Raw genomic sequence first — 25,087 nt, 5'->3', positions numbered from 1 at the left:
GTGGATGTTGTAGGGCACTGTTAAGCTTGAATGATTTAACAATAATTCCAGGAACCCCCCAGAAATTCAAAGTGGATGGCACAGGGAACAAAATATACCCCAAAAAAGGACAGACATAAAGACAGGGCTTTTACTTAAACACACCACCACTACTTACCTTAAAACAATAACTTGTTTCTTCACCATCCCAAATTGTGCGAGGCAGTGGAAATTTACGACGAACACGATATTTACCCACAGCACCTAATGGTCTTCCACGCAGTTTTTCGGCTTCCACATAATGAGCTGTGAGATAGATATGCGAGATATAAAGAGAGAAAAAATTAAACAATAAAATTGCAAAATTCTGTTTATATTCATGTACGTTGTAAGTTCGAAATAGTATAGACGATTTTTTTTTTTGGTTTTTATCAACTCACCTTTTAACCACAGATTTTGTAATTTTGAATGATTGTGTGGGGAGAACTGATGATGTTCTAGCAATCGGTACAATTCTTTATATTGACCGCGATGGAATGCAACGACGGCCTTGGCTTTTAGCACAGATTCGTTTAATTGCAATTTATCACATTGTGGCAATGACCATAGGAAACGGCCCAGTCTTTCAATATTACCAGCCTGCTGTAACACCTGGAATTATAGTAAAAGGAGAAAATGAAAGAAAGGAAATGTTGAAGAAAGAGCATAGAGATAAAGGTAGCTACAGATTATGTAATATCCAAAGTACTCATACTCGTCCTCACTCATATATCACAAGAATAAGTTTTCCGGAACTCTTAAATAAACTCTTTTCAGCAAGGAAAGAATGTTCTATTTACTGTTTCGCTGAAGAGGAAATTGAAATCCAACATTCGGCAAGGTGCCTTATGGAACTCTACACCTTATGCAAGAGGGCTATTGACAATCGTTGGGGCCTCAAACCTTGTGCCATGAATAGACTGTGTACTGCAGATCTAGAATGCTGTATTGTTTGGTAGTGTGGTTTTTTGTGCATTACAGCCGCTCTGAGGAATACGCCATCTGATGTTCTGAATTTAATGCCACACTCCGTACCCCGATGACATAGCGGCGCAATGGCATATCATTGCCCACTCCATGGAAAATGCCTCGAAATCTTTACTTGGGTATCAAAAGCCTTCCCCAAAAAACCCATTGTAAAACCAGGAATGCCGAGATGCTACTGAAGCCAATAATGAGGCATACAGAGCAAACCTGCAATCACCATATGATGGACAGATATTAGAAGAAAAGGATAGAGCAGAAATGTTTATTGCACAGAAAGAAGAGGAAAATAAAGACATGAGTGTGAGCGAATCGAAATATACAGGAAGTAGGAAAAACAAAATATCAAACCAATGACTTTGGTACAGGCACATTCGCATACAAACTTTGCCCAGGAACATTCCACTAAGGAACATGCGCAAACTTCTTACATATCAATGAGTGCACTCCAATGCAATTTTAAGGTCAATGACCAACTTGCTGCACCTGGTTTTTCTAAACATGACCTACTGTTTCTAACATATAACTACGTCATGACCTATCAAGACAACAGAATTACCTACCGCGATCTTAAGAAAATAAACTACAATTTACTGAATCACCTTACTGATGAAGTACCGTGGGACTCAATTTATCATTTTGACTCTGTGGATGAACAAATATCATTTGTTCAAAATCATATCTGTTCAATATACAATCGATGTGTTCCAGAGAAAACAATAACAATTAAATATTCACAACCACCTTGGTTTAACCAGCGAATAAAAACTTTGATTGATGAAAGAAACTTTTCATATAGACGTTGGAAACGTTTTAGAACCTCACAACTACATGAACATTTTAAAAATGCTAGAAGAGCTGTTGGAAAGTGTATAACTGAGGCAAAGACATTGTATTTTCATAATAAATTTCAGAATGCTGTTAATAGTCGCTCTAAATGGAATGAGATACGAAAAATTGGCGTTGGAGAAAAACGCAATACTCAGCTGGAACCCAACATGAACATAAATGAACTAAATGAGAATTTTGTTTCAATAAACACTGTCTATCCTACTGAAAATATATATGAAAATATGTGCATGGTAGCTGTTGAAAATCCTTTTTCCTTTCGCTGTGTAAATGAAACTGAGGTTCTACACAGCATTCTGTCCATTAAATCTAATGCGATCGGAACTGATGAAATAAATCCACGATTTATTAAAATAATTGTGCCAAAGATTCTGCCATATTTAACATATATATTTAACACTGTTCTAACTAAATCCACTTTTCCGCTTGAATGGAAACATGCAAAAATTGTACCTATTCGCAAATCAAAAAATGAGTACCGTCCCATCGCCATTTTACCATACCTGTCTAAAGCACTGGAACGCATAATGGCTAACCAAATTGAGCATTTTCTGAAATCTGAAAATTTGTTATCTAACTGGCAATCTGGATTTAGAAAGAAAAGAAGTTGTACCACTGTTCTGATTGATGTAATTGAAAACCTTCGTCAAAGTATGGATAACGGAATGATATCCTTTCTCCTTCTTTTGGATCACAGTAAGGCCTTTGACACTGTAAACCATAATATTCTTGTCCTAAAACTTATGAAATTATTTAATTTCTCCGAGACGTCTTGCAAGCTGATATCATCATATTTGACGCAAAGATCGCAGTCTGTTTTTTATAACAATAGTTGGTCTAACTCTCTGAATGTCCTTAAAGGAGTACCTCAAGGTTCTATCCTTGGCCCTCTTTTATTTTCCATGTATATAAATGATCTGCCTGATGTGCCTGCAACATCTAAAATCCAAATGTATGCTGACGATGTCCAACTTTACACATACTGCAAACTGAAAGATATCCAAACCTGTGTGTCTAACATAAATATTGATTTAGACTTAATACATTGTTGGGCTGTTAATAATGCATTATGTTTAAATCCATCCAAAACCAAACTGATTCTGATAAGTAAAAGAAATGTGACAATAACTGATGATCTCGTTGTGAAAATTGGTAACTCTGTAGTGAATCTTGTACAAGTAGCCACAAATTTAGGATTGACTTTTAACTCAACCCTAACGTGGACAAATCACATTAATGCAACAGTTGGCAAAGTACGTGGGATGCTGCGAAATTTATGGACTGTTCGCTTGTCAACTCCTTTTCACATCCGAATGTTACTTGCAAAAAGTTATTTAATTCCCACACTGTTATATGGATGCGAGATATTTGCGAATTGTGATGCAGACACCAGTAGAAAGCTTAATGTTGCTTACAATGATATTGCAAGATATGTGTTTAACAAAAGTCGACAAGCTCGTATATCACAATTTACATACCAAATATTTAACTTAACTTTTTCAAACTTACTGAATGTCAGATGTCTACTTCTTCTGCACAAGGTAATCTACACAAAAGAACCTGAATACCTACACAAACATCTGAAATTCGCCAGATCCAACCGTGGCCTAAAACTCATTCAACCACGATTTGCCACACAAACCTCTGAACGACAGTACATTGTACATAGTACGCGTCTCTGGAACAACCTACCTCCCAACATACAGAGCATAAGCAATGCAACTTCATTCAAAAATGAGCTATTTAAATTTTTTAAATGAACTACGAATTATTTTTCTTTAAATGTCCTTAATATTTACTACTATAATTTAAAATGTTAAGATTAGTTAATATCCTTTTAAAAAGAATAATCATTATTTTATATACTCTATTGCGAATCAGCACATTAACATATAAGATATAATCTTGTTGTGCTGGTGTTACACTCAATAAACAAACAAACAAACAAACAAACAAACAAGGGACCTCCTTTTTAAAGCCGAGTTCGAACAGCGTGCCGTAGTGCGACATCTCTAAGGAGAGAAGTTTTTATATGGCATAGTACCTAACAAATGTTGGCAGCATTAGGAGGGGAAAAACACTGCTGAAAATTTTTTCCGATGGTCTCGCCAGGATTCGAACCCAGGCGTTCAGCGTCAAAGCATGCATGTCCGCGCTAACCTCTGGCAGCAGATACGGATAGTGTTCTTAGTATATGGGAAGAACTTTTTTCCAGCTGCTGGTACCCGATAGTGGCAGCTATGTGAATATCAAAAAACCGATCCCTAATGGCGGTATAGAATATATAAGGGCTGAATATATACTGGCTGAAAAAGAAAAAGGCAGTAGGAGCCGATGGGTTACCGGAAAAACTATTTAAAACTGGAGGCGACATACTGATGATGCATGTGCACTCACTCTTTTGCTCAACCTAACAAGAATGTATACCATCTAACCAAATAGATGCCATCATAGCGGTAAACTGGCTGAAAAACAACAAAGCAGCGGGAGCCGATGTGTTATCGGAAAAACTATACAAGACCGGAGGTGACGTGCTGATGAGGCGTATATACCAGCTCATCTGCGCAATCTGGCAAGAATATATACCACCTAGTCGAATTCGGCCAGCGTAGCAGTAACCGGCAGATATAGAACAAAGAAGTAGGAGCCGATGGTTTACCAGAAGAACTACTTAAGATTGGAGGCTACATGTGGATGAGGCACGCGCATCAGCTTGTTTGCGCAATCTGTCTAGAATATATACCGCATATTTAGAACAAGGCGAGCGTACCAATAACCTGGCTGAAAAACAAACAAGGCAGCAGGAGCCAATTGGTTGCCAGTAGAACTATTTTAGACTGCAGACAACATGCTGATGAGGAGCGCACATCAGCTCGACCGCACAATCTGGCTAGAATGTGTACCGCCTAGTTGGTAGAGGTCATCGTAGCAGTACCTTTGCTGCAGAAGAAGGCAGCAGGAGGCGACAGGTTACCAGCTGAAGATCTGAGGCGACGTACTGATGAGGTACATACGCTCTCGTCTTCGTAATCTGAGTGGAATGTATACCACCTAGTTAGAATGAGATCAGCGTAACAATAATTTAGTTGAAGAATAACAAGGCCGTAGGAGCCTATGGGTTACCAACAGAACTATTTAACACCGAAGGCGACTTGCTGATAACGTGTGCGCAACATCTTCTCTGCGAAATCGGACAAGAATGTATACCGTTTTGTCAGAATGAGACGAGTGTAGCAGTAACCCAGCTAAAGAACAACAAGGCAGCAGAAGCCGATGGGTTACCAGCTGTACTATCTAGGACTAAACGTGACATGCTGATGAGGAGTATGCACCAGCTCCCCTGCGCAATATGGCTAGAATAATGGCACCCTGTTAAAATGATAGCAGCGTAGCAATAACCTGGGTGAAGAACAACACGGCAGCAGGAAGCGATTGGCTAACCCACAGAAGTATTTAAAACCGGAGGCAAATTGATAATAAAATAACGTGAGCGCATAATCTCGTCTGCGCATTCTGGCAAGAATGTATACCACCTAGTCAAAATGAGACTAGCCCGACTGAAGTACAACAGGGCATACGGTGTGCTACCATTAAAACTTCTTAAAACTGGAGGCGACATGTTGACGAGCAATCTGTCTAGAATGTGTACCGCCTAGTAAGTATGAGATCATCATAGCAGTACCATTGCTGAAGAAGAATTCAGCGGGAGGTGGTAGGGTACCAGCTGAAGATTTGAGGCGACATGCTGATCAGGCTTATGCACCAGCTCGTCTGCGTAATCTAGTTAGTATATATACCACCCAGTTAGAATGAGATCAGCGTAACAGTAACTTTGCAGAAGAACGATGGATCGATGGGTTCCCAGCAGAACTATTTAAAAACGGAGGCGACATGCTTATGAGGCGAATGTACCCTGCTCGTCTACGCAATATGGATGGAACGTTTATGGCCAGTTAGAATGACATCAGTATAACAGTAACCTAGCTGAAGAACAAAAAGGCAGCAGGAGTCGATGGGTTATCAGCAGAACTATTTAAAATCGAAGGCGACATGCTGATGAGGCGTATGTATTAGCTCGTCTGCGCAATCTAGGTAGAACATATACCTCCTAGTTAGAATGATGTCAGCCTAACAGTAACTTAGCTGAAGAATAGCAAGGCAGCAGGAGCCGATGGGTAAGCAGCAGAACTATTTAAGGCCGGAGGCAACATGCTGAAGAGGCGTATGCATCAACTCGTCCCCGCAATCTGGCATCAAACTATGCCTCGCACGTAAAACAGTCAAATTCTGGGAAAGACCCAAAAACAAATGAATCAAAACATAGATCTTTTCATCAGCTACCGGGTCGCTTTCAACAGCCTTATACATTCAAAAGGTATTTCAAAATACGCAATCTGACACATGTTCCTCAGTTAGAATAGAAAAGAACTTCTCTGAACTGTTCAATGTCGAAGGAGATCTCAGAGAGGTAGGCAGCTTATAGTGTCATTGCTTTTATATCCTGCTAGAGAAGATTATAAGAGATATAGATGCTGCTCGCCTATGCCAATGGCATCGTTATTATGGGTCAGTTGTAGGAAACAATAACAGCAGTCTTTAAAAAAATCAAAGAAAAGTCAGTTAAAGTGGGTCTGCCAGTAACTGGAGATAAAATAAAGTGGATGCTATCCATCCTCGAAATGTCCCGTACCCCGAAACTCTGCAATTTCATCAACCTCGGTATCGCCATAAACGAAATGAGCGGTAATTTTTAAATAAAGCGATTGGCTAATATATACTGAACGAGTACTAAGAGTGTTTGAGAGAAAGATTCTTCGCAAAATTTTTTTTACTAATCTGTTGCGTTGATGGAGGTTATCGGCATCGTATAAACCAGGAGCTATTTTATACCTACTACTCCTACGCGTACTACTTCTCCAGAAGAAGTATCGCCAAAAAGTTTTCCATCTTCACTTCTTTTCTGGTTAAGAAGAACACAAGTTGATGTTGTCAGAATGAATGAGGAAACCCCAGCTGAGATAGGACATTTCAAAACGAACCAGATGGGGAAGACCAAATGAACCCCTGGCACGGGATGACTATGAGCGCCATACGAGTTGGAACTCTGAGCTCTGATTTGTGTGGTGTTTTTCATCGTTATTACAAGAACCTCAGCTGAGAGAAATGCTGCGTCTACAGAGTAATTGATATTCCAGTCGCGGACAATAGGCGATATTGAATGGAGAATCCCAGTGAGAGGTCGGTGGGCACCGGCACATACTAAAATACTGTAAGCCTATGTTACTCGATATGATACGGCGAGTTATTGGTACCTTTACATAACCAATGAGCATAACGTTATTTCGGCGATTGGTTCTAGGAATCCGAACGAGCTAGCTGACCTGTTGAGTTTGACGAGGATCGCTACCTCCACAAACAAATGTGGCTACAACAACAACATCCAAATGAACCCAGAATGGAAAGTTCAGACCAACTGCTGCCGGTTAAAGGGCCTGTTGTTATGAAGAGAATTTAATAAAATAAAAATAATATAAATTAAAAAAAGATAACCAACAATAGAATGAATTAAAAAAAAAATAAATAAAATAAAATAAGCAAAGTCAAATAAAATAAAAATAAAATAAAAATAAAAAAAACAAAAAAAAATAAATTAAATTAAAATAAAATAAAATAAAATAAAATGAAATAAAGTAAAATAAAATAAAATAAAATAAAATAAAATAAAATAAAATAAAATAAAATAAAATAAAATAAAATAAAATAAAATAAAATAAAATAAAATAAAATAAAATAAAATAAAATAAAATAAAATAAAATAAATAAAATAAAATAAAATAAAAAAAAAAATAAAATAAAACAAAATAAAATAAAATAAAATAAAATAAAATAAAATAAAATAAAATAAAATAAAATAAAATAAAATAAAATAACATAAAATAAAATAACATAAAATAAAATAAAATAAAACAAAATAAAATAAAATAAAATAACATAAAATAAAATAAAATAAAATAAAATAAAATAAAATAAAATAAAATAAAATAAAATAAAATAAAATAAAATAAAATAAAATAAAATAAAATAAAATAAAATAAAATAAAATAAAATAAAATAAAATAAAATAAAATAAAATAAAATAAAATAAAATAAAATAAAATTAAATAAAATATAATAAAATTAAATTAAATAAAAATAAATAAAATTAAATTAAATAAAAATAAATAAAATCAAATAAAATAAAATAAAATAAAATAAAATAAAATAAAATAAAATAAAATAAAACAAAATAAAATAAAATTATATAAAATTAAAAAAAAATAAAATAATATAATATAAAAAAATAAATAAAAAATAAATTAAATAAGGTAAGATAAAGTAAAAAAAAATAAAATAAAATAACAAAAAATAAAATAAAATAAAATAAAATAAAATTAAAATAAAATAAAATAATATAGAATAAAATAAAATATTTTAATTTTTGCGCCTATAGACCGCAATTCTTATCCGAATTGGCTGAATTTTTGCACAATTATTTCTACATTGATCACCAACATTCTAACCAAGTATGTCCCAAATCGGTCCCTATCGGTTCTGATGTAGCTCCAATACATAGCAACCCTTATCCACTATCCTTTTTTGCCTATCATGAGTTATCGGGCAAAAAACTTGACAAATGTGATCCATGGCGTGGTGCGCTCCCAAGACTCAGCCCGGCCGAACTTTGCAAGCTTTTGCTTGTTTTTAATCAAAGAAAACGGATGGGTCCGCCCCTATCCCGAATAATGTGTGATTTTTTGTTTTTATCAAATTTGTACTCTACTTCCTAATAATTTTCATTTACTGCCCATATTGTCACTAACGGTCATTGAAGTCCAACGTAGCGCAGAGGTTAGCATGTCCCCCTATGACGTTGAACGCCTGGGTTCGAATCCTGGCGAGTCCATGAGAAAAAATTTTCAGCGGTGGTTTTCCCTTCCTAATGCTGGCAACATTTGTGAGGTACTGTGCCATGTAAAAGTTCTCTTCAAGAGGTGTCGCACTGCGGCACGGCGTTCGGACTCGGCTATAAAAAGTAGGCCTCTTATCATTGAACTTAAACTTTAATCAGACTGCACTCATTGATATGTGAGAAGTTTGCCCCTGTTCCTTAGTGGAATGTTTATGGGCAAAATTTGCAATTTTGGTCATTACGTCCGTTTGGGCCGTTTTAGGATGGGGCGTTCCCCCTAGATTACCGTTTTGGGTTATTTCACTAAAATTAGTGTCTTCATCTACAAGAAATAGAGTTTTCTCAATCGTCTTTACGACGATGGTTTTGGAAATAAATATCTTCAATATTGTCATTACGTCGGTTTGGGCTGTTTTGAGATGGGGCGTTCCCCCTAGATTACTGTTTTGGGTTTTTCACTAAAATAAGTGTCACCATCTAGAAGATATAGAGTTTTCCTAATCGTCTTTACGACGATGGTTTTGGAAATAAATATCTTCAATATTGTCATTACGTCCGTTTGGGCCGTTTTAGGATGGGGCGTTCCCCCCAGATTACTGTTTTGGGTTATTTCACTAAAATTAGTGTCCCCATCAACAAGATATAGAGTTTTCTTATTCATCTTTACGACGATGGTTTTGGAAATAAATATCTTCCTCACTTTTCATAGGCGCCTCCTACATTTGCCACAATAGAAAATTTCTTGCCTATACAACAAACAGGCCAACCCGCCAGGGAGTTTACAAAACTAAACAAGAGTGCAAATATTTTTGCAAACCCCATCATATTTTAGAAATAGTTTTTTTTTCGTTTTGTTCTTGATTTCACAAATTTGTTTTTTAATAATTTCATGCAACACTTACCTCACAAACACATGCCACTTGTTCCTGGGTAAAACCGAAACTGGGCAGAGATTCACGACCATTGGCGCCATTGGTGGCGCCACCATTTGTACTGCTATTCTGGTTGCCCAGCAAATGGCTGGCACCACTTCCGATGTTGGTGGCACTGGTCACGCTGCCTTTATGGGTCAACATATCCAAATTGTTGTTGCTGGTGCTGGTGTTGTTGTTATTATTCAGGCCCGCCACCGACAGTCCGGTGGGACTATAGGGCGGTGTTTGTCGCGAACTTAGAACGGCAGCATTGGCTGCAGCCAAGTCATAGAAGTCAGTGGCGGGATGCTGTAGCATTTTGTAAGAACTCTGCTGCTGCGGCTGCTGCTGCGCTGTAGCGTAGATGATTTTCTTAACGAATCAAATTCTTTAGGGAAATCTATAAATTTTCTTTATTAATTTTCACAAAATTAATTCATTATGGATGACTTTGATTTTGTGTGGGTGCTGGGGAAAGACAGTGCTCTGCCAACGAAACCCTTGCCTTAAGATTATATAACTGTAAAGAGAGATGAGAGAAAAATCATATATAAAAATTTATTTTTAACAAAATAAAAAAAAACAAAAAAAACAGAAAATATCGACACAACACAAACAGCACATAATTTAAATCATCTTGGAAATTAAAAGAAAAAGTTTTTATTTTATTATTTTTTTATTGATTTCAAAGCAGCAACAGAAGAAAATATTGAAAAATTGCCGAGATGATGCTTTGGGCTTCGATTTTTCTTTTTTGACTATGCGTGGGTAAATCGAAATGATGATGGTGTGGTTGTTGTTGTTGTAGGCTGTGTTGTATTTTGAAATTTAATCGCTTTGCATGCTGCTGCTGCTGCTGCTGATGTTGCTGCTACTACACTTTTGTTACGCATTTACCATAAATGAATGTCGTTCTGACCATTCTATTCCTCTGTCTGTCCGTCTGTCTTTCAGTTGGGTGGCTCATACCACACCACACCACACTACACTAAACCATTCATTGGTTGTGAAAACAAATCTTAAAATATCTCAAATCACCGCATGCGATATCTACGATTCCGTCGTTCGATATTTGGTTGATTTTTTTGTTTTGTTTCTTCCACTCTGTACAACACTCACTACTTGATGTGTTCTTTTCTCCACTTCCTCACTTGGCCGTTTGTCTGTCTGTCTGTCTGTCTGCTAGTCTATCCACCGCCTGTTTTGTTCTACTTGATAATTGTGATCTCGTTTCGCCGTACCCACTGATCTGCAGCGCATTGCTTACGAAATTCTAAACAGATTTTCTTGTATTCTCAATTTTCCTAGGTCGTTTTTCTCGTTTCGTCTTCGAATTTGTTTTGAAAATGTATACATTGAAATTTCATCTCCCTACTGAGCATTCAGCATGTGCTATATCAGATATACAAACAAATAACAGTGGAACCTTGGGAGCGAAACAAAACAAAAAATTTAAAGACATACAAAAAAGAAGGGGTTCTTCAATGCTCATTATCAAATAGCAAAAAGTAAGGACGGGATTTCGTTTGCCCGGGCCAAGCAACTTCCCTAAACCCTATATTGAGCCAAATCAGGGGGTTGGTATATATGACGATTATATAAAAAGGTAGGTCTATTCAAAAAGTATTCGGGGGCTAAAATAACTCACCTTTCTAAATTTCATAGAAATCAACGGTATCAGCTGAGAAATACTATAGCTTTGAGTTGTTATACCCTCCACCATAGAAACACATCGAAATATTGATCTGAGACCAAACAAAGTTTATATTTTTAATCTTCTAGACATCCCAAGTCGATTAAGCCAAGTCTGTCCGTCGGTCTAAAGCACCCTAAGTTTCGAAGGAAAGAAAGCTAGACGCTTAAAATTTTGCACAAATACTTCCTATAAGTGTAGGTCACTTGGGATTGCCAATGCTTCAGTTCTAAGTTCGCGACAAACACCGCCCTACAGTCCCAGTGGACTGTCAGTGACGGGCCTGAATAACTACAATAACACCAGCACTAGTAACAACAATTTGGACATGTTGACCCATAATGGCAGCGTGACCAGTGCCACCGACATCGGCACATGTTTTGACATAGCTGCCATATAAATCAATCCCAGATTTTGATTTCTTCAGCCGCTAGATGGCGTAATTATAATCTGATTTAATTGAGCGAAACAAAACAAATATTAATTTAATTGAAATTTTGCATGAGCTGTTTGGGTTTGACTTCCAATAACTGTGCCAAAAATCATCCAAATTGGTTCATTACCTGATATAGCTGCCATATAAACCGACATCAGATTCTGACTTCTTGAGTCCCTAGAGGGCCCATATCTTATTCGATTTGTAGAAATTTTCCATGAGAAGTTTTGTTGTGATTTCCAACAACTACGCTAAGTATTGTACACATGGGCTAATAACCTGATATAGTTGCCATATAAACCGATCTCGTATCTTGACTTCTTGAGCCTCTTACTTAACATACTTTAATTGGCTATGATAGAACATTTGTTCCACTAGCCGAACGTAGAAGAGCGTTCCAAGCTTTTCGAACATCTGCGCTCATTTTATAATCTCTGACACCAAGTTTTGAAGTGTCTGCCATCACTTGATCTTTCCATTAGGCTTTGGTCATCCCGGTTTGCATATACCTTCAAAAGACTTCTTTGCTGGAGCTTCTTCATCCATTCTGACAATATGATCTAGCCAACTCAGCCGCTGTATTTTGAGGCGTGTAAAAATGCTATCATCATCATACTGCACATACAGCTCGTGGTTCATACGACGCCTATATTCTTCATTAACGCAAACTGTTCCATATATTTCACGAAGAATCTTTCTCTCAAACACTCCAAGCACTGCACCCATTAGTCAGAACCATATAGGAACACGGGTAGTATCAATGTCTTGTATTGTGTAATCTTCTTCTGTCGAGAGGTGGCCTTGTTTCTAAACTGCCATAATCCAAACTAGCAAACTGGTGTCATTCGTTTCAGTAACGGTGGTGTCGAGGTATATAAAGATGCTGACTATCTCAAAGTTATGGTTCCCAACTTTCTCCATTTTCTTTATCTGCTCGGTTGTACAAGGCTTTTTGGGAGTTGAAACCATCCATTTCGTCTTATCTCATATTGCCTAAGGCGCTAAACGGATTTTTTTTGAGAGGGTGGGGGACTCCTCAACTCTTGGGGGCAAAGTTCGAACTTTACTCTTAAATACCTTTCATTTGATACCCATATTGTCCAAATCGGTAAACATGTCCGTTTGGATAGGTTTTTGGGTGGTGCATCACTCCAAATTATTGGACCCCAAAGTTTTATACCAATTTTGTGTTATTGAGTTACAATAAGGGGGCATACAAATTTTGCTTATATCGGTGCATCCAACTCCGTGGTCTAGGGTTTTTGAAAATTGGGGAAAAGAGATAAGATTCAGGGATCAGAGTCATACTTTACTGTCATGGACCTTCCCTTTAGGTCCCATATTGTCCCGATCGAACTATATGTTGTATTGAAGGATATTAAGTGGATGGGCGGTCCCCAGACTCTGTTCTTAGATTGTATACCAGATTCATAGTCTTTTCCCTTAGACCTTTTATTTAATAACCATTTTGTGATTTTGGTCATACATGCCCGTTATGGGATTGGTCCTGTAGACACCTTGGACCAAATTCTTATACCAGATTCGTACTCTACTTTCAATTACCTTTCATTTGATACCCATGTTATCCCAATCGGTAAATATGTCATTTTTGGGAGTGGGGCTGCCCCACGTCACTTGGTGGTAAATTTTTATACCAAGTTGTACTCCTCTCTTAAATAGCATTCATTTGATACCCATAAAGTCCCAATCGGCAAACATGTCCGTTTGGGAGGGGTTTTTGGGTGGGGTGTCCTCCCAGGTTATTTGACCCCAAAGTTTTATACCAATTTTGTTTTTCTGGGTTACCATTATGCGGCATACAAAATTTTGCTGAAATCGTTACATCCGTTTCCATGATCTGTTGAAAATAGGGGTAAGGGGGAGGGTACGAAGGCGCAATTCGATTGTGCTGACGTTTTGCTCAATGGTTTCTATTATAACCTCCAGCATCTAAACCATTTTTTTTTGGTTTCTGCCCACAAAGAGAAGCATTGCAAAAAATTTTAACAAATGCGATCCATGATGGGTATGGAAATAGATACATCCGATTCGGGTCGTTTGTAAAACAAGTTAACTAGCGATAAAAATGTGTAACATCGATATTTTTTTCTAAATATAGAGATTATCGAATTTTCCGTCTATCGATAGTATGCCTGCTCCATCTAGAGCTCCACCGATAGTTAGTCTGATCCACCTTGAGCAGACAAACTATCGATTGATGCAAAATTCGATAATCTCGATATTTACAAAAAAAAAATATCGATAGTAACGATAATATGCGTCACACCTACAACAACAGTTTCGATAGTTTGCCTGCTCCACCTTGAGAATTATGGAGAAGACAAACTATCTAAACTGTTGTTGTAGGTGTGACGCATATTATCGATACAATTGATATTATCGAACTTATCGATATTACCGATATTACTGTTGATATTATTTAGTTAATATCGAGATTATGGAATTTTGCATCAAGCAGGCAAACTATCGGTGGAGCTCTAGGCGGAGCTAGAAAACTATCGATTGATGCAAAATTCGATAATCTCGATATTTACAAAAAAATATCGATAGTATCGATAATATGCGTGACACCTATAACAACACTGGGTGTTGTTTAATCTTAATCTCGAAGCAATGTGATATCACATTTCAATAACCTAGTACCCTCATCCTAACTTGGAAATTACCACCCTCAGACCATGGCCCTGAAATTGTTCCACAGTGTATACCGTGATGCTACTAACGACTACCTGCAGTGGCGGCAAGAGAAAGAACCGCAAGCAACTTATTTCAAATAACTCCCTGGTCCCCTTTATACAGGTTTCGTGTATTGTAGATCAGAATTTAGGCGTCTTAGACCAAAATGTTGCTCAGTCTGTTATAAAACATCATTTCAAAAATTTCCCGTCATACAAATGGTTAATGGATAACGTTTTTCAGCACGAGCTATGCCAAATATTTAGTTTCTTTAAAAAGCATATTCCATTTCAAGGTACATTAGGGTAGATTCAGTAAACATTAAAATATATTGCAAATTTCCAAACAATTTTCCTTAGAGACAAAATTTTAATATGATTTTCCCTAAAAATGTCGCTTTAAATTTACGCTTAAAGACTAAACTTCCATTAAATTTTCTCTAAAGACAAAAGTTTGATGATATTTTCTCTAGAGACAAAAATTTGATGAAATTCTCTTTATAGACAAAATTTCCCTGAAATTTTTTTCTATTGAAAAAATCTTTCATAAAATTTCTTCTATAGACAAAATTTTCTCTGAAATGTTGCCTAATCACAAAATTTTCAAAAAATTTCACCTCCACCAAGGATTCTGCCAAAATATGGGAGCTATATCTGGTTAAAGACAGATATAACCGTGCTTGGCACAGTTGTTGAGAATCATAAGATAAAGTTTCAATCATATCGGATAAAACTCGCGGGTTATAAGGGCTCGAGAAGTCTAATCGGGCGATCGGTTTGTATGGGAGCTATATCAGGTTATAGACCGATTCGAACCGTACTCAGGTCAAGTGTTGGAAGTCATAACCGAACACTATGTGCAAAATTTCAGCCAAATCGGATGAAAATTGAGGCTTTCAGGGGTTCAAAAAGACAAATCTGGAGATCGGTTTACATGGGAGCTATATCAGGTTATAGACCGATCGAACCGTACTCAGGTCAAGTGTTGAAAGTCATAACCGAACACCATGTGCAAAATTTCAGCCAAATCGGATAAAAATTGAGTCTTCCAGGGGTTCAAGAAGTCAAATCGGGAGATCGGTTTATATGGGAGCTATAACAGGTTATAGACCGATTTGAACCGTACTTGACTCAGTTATTGGAAGTCATAACAGAACACCATGTGGAAAATTTAAGCCAAATGGGATGAAGATTGAGGCTTCCAGGGGCTCAAGAAGTCAAATTTTGAGATCGGTTTATATGGGAGCTATATCCAAATCTGAACAGATATGGCCCATTTGCAATCCCCAACGACCCACATTAATTAGAAGTATCTGTGCAAAATTTCAAGCGGCTAGCATTACGCGTTTGACCGCTATTTCGGCAGACGGACATATCTATTGGGTTGCCCAAAAAGTAATTGCGGATTTTTCATATAGTCGGCGTTGACATATTTTTTCACAGCTTGTGACTCTGTTATTGCCTTCTTTCTTCTGTCAGTTATCAGCTGTTACTTTTAGCTTGCTTTAGAAAAAAAGTGTAAAAAAAGTATATTTGATTAAAGTTCATTCTAAGTTTTATTAAAAATGCATTTACTTTCATTAAAAAAATCCGCAATTACTTTTTGGGCAACCCATAGTTAGACTCAGAATGCCGAGACGATCAAGAATGGATATACTTTATGGGGTCCTAGATCAATATTTCGAGGTGTTACAAACAGAATGACTAGATTAGTATATCCCCAACCTATCGTGGTGGGTATAAAAAGAAGTGGCCCAATAATCGATCCCTGGGGAATTGCTTTTCCTACTGCTAATAGTTGCGATCTCGAGGTCCCTATGTACACCGATTGTGATCTATTAGTGAGGTAGGACTTTAGCAAGACTGACGAACTAGAGAAAACAAAAAAAAAACAAATGGCGAAGATTGAAGAAAAGATTCTGGTGGTCAATGGTATCGAAAAAAAAATGGCGAAGATTGAAGAAAAGATTCTGGTGGTCAATGGTATCGAATGCTTGCGAGTGATCAAGGAGGACAAGAAAACACGTCTTGTTCTTATCAATAAGACCTAGAACCAGACTGCACATCAGTTAGTAGAGATCCCATGCTGAGATACCCTGTGATTTGTTTATGAATGATTTTCTCAACATTTTTCGAAAAATGTCATAGAACGGCAATAGGCCGATATACTTTATCCGTTTTGGGTATTGGGATGATTTTTGCATGCTTCCAATTAGATGGATTAGTGCTAGAGGTGAGGATATTATTAAATAGGTGGGTTATAAAGGGTATTAGACGAGGAACGAGAATGCGTATAAACCTTGGTTGGACTCCATCGGGACCTATAGCGTTAGATGCGACTGCAGCAAAACATTACAAAACCTCCTGACGCGAGACACACCGAAACTCAAAACTACCTTCGCCAAGTATGTCATTAGGAGTTCTACCATCAACATCAACAACACCCATCAACAACACAAATGCACTGTTCATTTCCTCTTCATCTGGTCTTCATGATAAATACCAATCTCATTAGTCTTCCCAATTCCAATTTCCTTAATAATTCTCTATTTACCTCTGAAGTCTAAGGCTGAACTAAATTGATTGGAATAATATTCGGTCTTTGCCGCTTTTATCAAACTGTTAACCCCTCTCCTCGTGGTTCGAAATTCATCATGTAGTTCCGGAGTTTTGAAACTTCTCCAACTGGAATATGCCTTGTCCCTATCTTTTATGGCATTTCTAAAAGATGAGCCAAACCGTACAATTCATGTCGGTGTGTTTCCTCTTCACAGGAATAGTCGAATTCTGAAAAAATTTTAAATGGAAAAAATTTTAAATGGAAAAAATTTTAAATGGAATGCAAAGTGACCTAAATTTGCAAATTTGCCAAAAAAATTTCACAAAGCAATAACGGGACCAAAGCTTCCATAACAAAATCTCCAACTACTTCAAAGTTATAAAGATCAGCTGCTTCGAAATCTTCTACATTAATATTCTATACATCGGGGCTATAGTTTTATTCTTTATTACTGTGTAGGAAATCAAGTTGCTGATCCACATAGACTAATGAAAATAATTCACTTCAAGCAATTCTTCCAAATTTATCATCTAAATTGTCGAAATTTGTACTTCTGAAATCTTTAAACATGAATTGGACTGCACTCATTGATTTGTGAGAAGAATGCCCCTGTTCCTTAGAGGTATGATCATGGGCAATATTACCATACTCGTCAATTTTGTTCTATATTTTCTCATCCTGCAATGCTGAGCTCCATTAACAAAGAATATTGTCATCATCATACAGAGACATTGCTTTGCCTTTCTCACCACCCCAATATACTTGGCTACATGTTTGAAACCCCCAAATATAATCCCATACTAAAGTGAGTAAATTTGATCTCTCAGATCACATTGCGTTGCTCAGCTTTTCGCATAAAAAGTCCCTCCCCCCCCATGACAAAAATTAACAACAACAACGAAGACAAATCGTAAAACTGTAGAACCCCTTGCCCCCAGCAACAACAAAATGTAGCCACTGAGAAACTACATGTGTTGTGAAGAAGAAGGAACATACAGTCTGCCTGTCTGTCCGACAATTTTGGTTGTAGCGCTTTCATTTTTTCATCGCCTCTTTAGATACCAACGATTTTTCTAAACTTTTTCATTTGTTTTCTTCCCTTTTTTTTCATTTCTTCGAGCTCTAGCATGCGTTGTATTCTGAGATGTGTGTAATTTTAGAATTCTTAGTAATATGGTACGTTTTTTTCTGCTGTTGTTGTTGTTCTTTTCTGCTTGCACTTATTTTTTTTTTTTTAAAGCAAAATAATTAAAAACAAAATTCAAATAGGCTTGATATTCATTCAAATTTTTTGCAGAAAAACAAAAATAACATAAAAACAAAGAAATTCTGTATATTGATCATTCTACAAGCATGTTATAGCTTGTTTTTTTTTATATTATATACTATGATTGTTGTTCTTTTTTCTGCTGCTGTTTTTTTCCATTGCGATTTCCCCCCCAAAAAAAAACACAACAAACGTAATTGAAACCCCTTAGCAAAGTTTTGGCCAAAAAGAAAATTTAGAAACCAAATCATTAGAAATGGCATAAAATATTTTTTTTTTTTGGTTTTTAGTGGAATCATGTGCCAAATTGTTCTTTTGATTGTACAACAAATAAGCTACGAAACAAAAACGTATGGGAAAAGACGTCATAATGACCTCTTGGCTTGGGGAATGATATGGCAATAAAATGTTTTATGTAAACTACCATGTCTCTGTTGAAGGAAAAAAAACACTTAGACATATGTATTGTAGGTGATTTAGTGGCATATAAATATATTAAGGTGGTGCATTAATCAAAAAATATCGGCATCTAAAAACACACCACAGAAAAAAATTTAAATGGAATGCAGAGTGACCTAAATTTGCAAATTTGCAATAATGGGACCAAAGCTTCCATAACAAAATCTCCAACTACTTCAAAGTTATAAAGATCAGCTCCTTCGAATTCATTTACATCAATATTCCACAAAGATATTTCTATATCGGTAAGTTTCGAATTTAGAGGTTTAGCTTCATAGAGGGAAATGCCTTCTAGCCAATCAAACTTGTGAAACGGATAGGATTTGTGTGTGCTCCAAAGGGACAAGGATACTTGTACCTAATTTATTGCGAAAACGCAATAACAAATACCACATTACCCAATTATTGGGTTGCCCAAAAAGTAATTCCGGATTTTTCATATAGTCGGCGTTGACAAATTTTTTCACAGCTTGTGACTCTGTAATTGCATTCTTTCTTCTGTCAGTTATCAGCTGTTACTTTGCTTTAGAAAAAAAGTGTAAAAAAGGTATATTTCATTAAAGTTCATTCTAAGTTTTATTAAAAATGTATTTACTTTCTTTTAAAAAATCCGCAATTACTTTTTGGGCAACCCAATACAATAAACGCAATTACAAATACCACAATAACCACGCTCGACAACTCTGTCTACTCGCTGTACTTTTCCCATGCAGGTTCGAATCCCGGCCGGGCTCTGACGAATCCATTCACTTGCAAGTCTTTTGCAAGGCGAAGATCTTTAAATTTTTCCATTTTTGTTTGTTTCTCTTTCGAGACGAGTTCAATAATAGCGCTAATAACATAGCAATTCCTATCCAATATCCTTTGTTTGCCTATAAAGAGATATCGGGCAGAGAACTTGACAAATCCATGGTGAAGGTTATATAAGATCCATGGTGAAAGTTAGATAAGATTCCACCCGGTCGAACATAGCACGCTTTTACAAATACCACATTAACCACGCTCGACAACCCTGTCCAATTAGCTGTACTTTTCCCAATGCATGTGTTTTCGTGTAATGACAGATTTTTTTTTCTGCGTCAATTACACTACTTCCATGGTATACATGATTCTGAACATCTGTTGGAAGTTGTATTAATGGCTTCGAACGCCAGACGACGGCAATGACTCTCGTTGTTGTTCCGTGTGTTCAGGTTCGAATTCCGGCCGGTCTTTGACGAATCCTTTCACTTGCAAGTTTCTTCCATTTTTCTTTGTTTCTCTTTCGAGATGAGCTCAATGATCGAAGATTTTCTTTGCAAAGAAAATCTCCGATCCAATAACGCTAATAACATAGCAATTCCTATCCATTATCCTTTGTTTGCCCAAAAAGAGATATCGGACAGAGAACATGACAAATCCATGTTGAAGGTTATATAAGATTTGAACATAGCACGCATTTACTTGTTAATTTTAATTAATATACCCTCCATCGCAGGATGGAGGAATATTCATTGTGTCATTCCGTTTGCAACACATCGAAATATCCATTTCCGACCCTATAAAGTATATATATTCCTGATCGTCGTAAAAATCTGAGACGATCTAGCCATCTGTTTTTTGAAATCCCGCTACAGTCTTTAAAAATGCAGATATTGAGCTGAAACTTTGCACAGATTCTTTTTTATCCATAGGCAGTTGAAGTTCAAAAGTGGGCTATATTGGAATATGTCTTGATATAGCCCCCATAGAGACCGATCTGACGATTAAAGGTGTTAGGCGCTTTAAATGCACATTTATTATCCGATTTCTCTGATATTTTAGACAGTGAGTTGTGCTAGAACCTTTGATATCCCTATTCAATACTGCGTAGATTGACCCAGATTTGGATATAGCTGCAATATATACCAATCTCTCGATTTAAGGTCTTGGGCCCATAATAGGCGCATTTGTTGTTCCGATTTCGCTGAAATTCGATACAGTGAGTTGTGTTAGGCCCATTGATATTCCTGTTCAAAATGGTCTTGACCGGTCCAGATATGGATATAGCTGCTAAATACCCATCTCCCGATTTCAGGTTTTAGACCCAATAAAGGTGAATTTAGTAACTCATATAGCTGAAATTCAGCACAATGAGTGTTAGGACTCTCTTCCAAGCAATGTATGTACTCACCAGTGAAAACCAAGCGCTCTTGCGAGATGAGTGTGATAGAAACAATGAATACTGAAGGTGTGAGCAACCTTGTGGCACTTGAACTCTGTTGCAAAATCAAGGAAGTAGCATTCCAAACAGTTGAACAGAGAACAACAAAGCTGCGAGTCAGATCATCATATCGCACGTTATCAGGAGAAGCCGTCCTTGTAATCGCTGGCACCATGCCCATTGATCTCTTCGCTATGGAGCGATCAAACTGGCTTCGTACAAGGTTTCGAAGAAGAGACCTTCCAAAGATATTAACATAGGAAGTTAAACGACTCATCCATGATATACTGGGAGGAGACACAGGAGGCACGGGTATGTGAACTTCAGCCTAATCCCGATGTTATCCGGCCATGGGTATTTTAGGAAGTTTCTGCATCGAATGGGTAAGTGGACTTCTTACACCTGCGTGTACGAGTCGGAGAAAGCTGAAGATGAAGATTCTGGGCTGAGTGACGCAGAGAACTAGAGAAGGATAACTTAGCATAAAAGATGCTGGGAGATGAGAGGAATTGGTAGGCAGTCACCAGATACGCTGAAGAAGTACTGCGTAAAGTGTGATCCTCGCTATGGAGTGACCCAAGATCTTTGAAGCCAAGCATGTAGCCGTGCATCAAACTGACAGCGCATGAGAGTTATTAGAAGGCAACAGAGGTGGTTAAACGAGGCTAGAGGTTGTTAAACAGGAGGCACGGGACCATGAACTTCTACCTAACACAGATTTTATCCGGGCATGGAAGTATCTGCATTGAATGGAAAAGTGCACTTCTTACACCTGCGTATACGAGACGGAGTAAGTTGAAGACGACGCCGAGCATACATTCTTTAACTGCAGTCACTGGGCTGAGCGACGCGTTGCTGTTTTGCGACGCAGAGAGCTAAAGACGTTGATCGATGACGTTTCACCCTATAACATAGCGTAGAAGATGGTGGAAAATGAGAGGAATTGGGAGGCAGTCACCAGATACGCTGAACAAATACTGCGTAACCAAAAAAAAAAGGACCTCGAAGTTGACGACAAAGCCAAGCATACATTCTTTAACAGAAGTAATTGTTCTGAGCGACGCGTCGCATCGTTGCGTAGCGACGCAGAGAACTAAAAATGTTGATCGGTGACGTTTTACCCGATAAGAAGATGGTGGAAAATTAGAGGAATTAAAAGCAATCACCAGATAAGCTAGGCAGAGCGGAGTTCTGAACGCTAACACTATGTAGAAGCGATGTTAAAGTACCCAATGAAGGGGTTCACCTCGAAGTAATGCGAAATTAGCTCCGGAGTTATATAGGGTGGGTTTTTTGTCAATGCCGCCGATTCGCGGTGGCCGGCATACAACGATAGACGGTGAGAATTCACATAGTTTATAAATACAACGAGCAAACTGTAGGCCGGTCAGATGGACGGATATATTTTTTTATGACCTAACCAATCATTGAAACGCGTCCACCAGTGGTGTGGTGTGTGTTCTGCTATGTCTCAAAAAAGGACAATTTCTTTTCTTCAAAATTGATTTAAGAACGTGCTGAGATCGGCCGGACCGAATCTTGGGTACCCATTACCATGGATTTCGCTAAAAATGTGTTTGTTTACACTCAGTTTGTATTTAAATTTGATTAAACAAACAAATCAGGAATTGGTTGCAGCTGCTATGGTCTCAAGTAGTCATAACGGAGAATCGGAATTTAAGAGGCCTTTAGCAGTATCTAGACCGATTCGGATAATACTTGGCACGGACGTTGAAAGTCATTGCAGAACTCTTTGGGTCTGATTTCAGCCAAATAAGGTGATAAAGGCCTTCAGGAGACCAAGAAGTCAAATCGGGGATCGGTTTATATTGGGGGATATATCAGTATATAAACCGATTCGGATCATATTTGTAATGGATGTTAGAAGTCATAGCAGGAGTCTTTGTGTCAAATTTCCGGGGCTCAAGCAGTCAAATCTGGGAATCGATTTATAATGGGTGGTATATTATGTATTAATCGATTCGGATCATACTCGTCAATAATGTGGGAAGTGAGAACAGATGCCGTTGTGCCAAGTTTCAGTCGAATCGGATGAAAGCTAAGGCTTTTATGGATTCAAGAAGTCAAATCCGGGGATCGGTTTGTATAGGAGCTACATCAGTTTATAGACCGATTCGAATCATACCCGGCACTGATGCTGGAAGTTATAACGGAAGTTCTTTTTTCAAATTTTAGCAAAAATGAAAAATGAGGTTTCTAGGGTCTCCAGAAGTCAAATCCGGGGACCGGTTTGTATGGGTCTAGATCAGTTTATAGACAAACACGGATCATACTCGGCACCGATATTGGAAGTCCCCACACAAGTCCTTGTGTCAAATTTGAACTAAATTGGATAAAAATTGACGTCTCTAGCGGCTCAAGATGTCAAAACTGGGGATCGGTCTATATGGGGGCTATATCCAAATCTGAACCTGACCCTATATGGCTCATTTGCAATCCGCAATGACGTACATTTGGTGGTAGGACAGATAACACCAGCGATTAAGAATAAAGTAAATAATGTATCTCATGATGGAGAATGCAAGTACATCCACTTTTCCCCACCAGTTGACAATATTCACTACCTTCCTTACCCATACTATGTTAACAATTTGCACTTGACGATACTTTAGCATCTAAGTATTGAGTTCAACGTATCTATAGTATTGCAATAAAATAATCACCACTCTATGAACAGATGTGCGTGGGTGGGTGTATGTTATTTAAAAAGAATTCGCTGATATATTTAAAATTTTATAAATATTTTGTGCAAAAACTAAATAGGACATATGAAACAAGATGCATGGAAAAGATAACACAAGTCTTGGTGTTAATTCAGATATTAGACAAAATATTTTGGTATCATTGCACAGAGGTATTTTGAAAAAAAAAAATAAATTAGAAGAAGAAAATAAATATTAATTAAAATAAAACAGAAACCATATACGTCTATTGCGTATTTTGAGGTATGCGCTGAGGTTTTGGGGAAATGTGAAAGCAGCTGAAAGAAAATGACTTGCATCGGAAAGGGGAGGTATATAATGAAGGTGGAAAAATTAAAAATCTTCGCAAATTAATAAGAAATTAGAAAAAAAATGAAAAAAAAAAATTAAAAATAAATTACAAAAGGTTAGATTAAGGTTATAATCTAGTTTTTCTTTATTTTTTAGCAAAAGCCCAAAGGTAAAAATCTAAAAAAAAAATTATAAAATATGACTGTTAGATTAGTAATGTAAAAAATTAAAAAAAAATATTTTTCGTAATTTATCGACGGTATAAAAATGAATAATTTATTACTTAATTAAATAAATTGCCCTGTATGGCAGAATGATGACATGTTAAATGCTGTCATATGATATTTTGTTACTTTTTATGATCAATTAGACCAAAAACAGAATAAATTCGCCAAAATTTAATACAGGCTGTTGGATATCCCCTAATGTTCTCTTCTTAAGTAAAATTCCATTCCATTTCTCCCTCTCTAAACCATTTTCTCTTTCTTTGGAAACTTGATCTGTATAGGCTAATTTCCTATCCTACAACAAAATTATTTTTATCATTTCGCACCTCATCATCATTACTCCCACAGTATATCATTTCAAGCGTTGGGAAAGCCATTAGAAATTAAAAACAAAAATTTAATCACGGCATGCAACTTTTTTATGTGCAACCACAAATAAACATTGGATATGTGTTCTGCCATATTTAATGAACTTTGTTTTTGTTTTTGTGTAAATTACTTGAGTTGGGCGGATAATTTTTGCCCAGCACCATACATACACTCGACCATTTGAATTAAGGAAATTTTGTTTATTTATATGTCGATTTGCTTTCACCGCTGGTGCATTAATGCATGTATTTGCCATAAATCTGTCATATTGAATAGGTTCCTAAACCAATAGTGCATGCACTATAAAGTATAGACCCTACTGGAGGTTATTATGGTTTTTGTGCCAGGCTAAATAGGACTTATGTTTTTAATTTGTAGTTTTTATTAGGAGATTTTTTTAATGTTTTTAATTAAAATTGTCTGTTGAAAACATTTGTTTGTTATAATGTTTATGTTTTTTGTAAACATAA

At 36.9% G+C, this 25,087-nt stretch overlaps 1 protein-coding gene across 1 annotated transcript in view; it reads right to left on the bottom strand.

Moving 5' to 3' along the window:
* Positions 1 to 25,087, bottom strand: part of LOC106088193 (protein sine oculis) — a 120,327-nt gene that overhangs the window by 71,871 nt on the left and 23,369 nt on the right. The window contains exons 2-4 of the mRNA XM_013253585.2: positions 9,703 to 10,234; positions 420 to 630; positions 158 to 285 (exon numbers count right to left, since the gene is read on the bottom strand). Of these exons, the coding sequence (XP_013109039.2) occupies positions 158 to 285; positions 420 to 630; positions 9,703 to 10,032 (669 nt within the window). The 5' untranslated portion in view covers positions 10,033 to 10,234. The remainder of the gene's footprint in view (positions 1 to 157; positions 286 to 419; positions 631 to 9,702; positions 10,235 to 25,087) is intronic.

Source organism: Stomoxys calcitrans, chromosome 5 (genome assembly GCF_963082655.1).
Source record: "Stomoxys calcitrans chromosome 5, idStoCalc2.1, whole genome shotgun sequence".
In the NCBI taxonomy this organism is placed as follows: Eukaryota; Metazoa; Arthropoda; class Insecta; order Diptera; family Muscidae; genus Stomoxys; species Stomoxys calcitrans.
The sequence above is the reverse complement of the archived record's forward strand: the minus strand, read 5'-3'. Positions and strand labels throughout refer to the sequence as shown.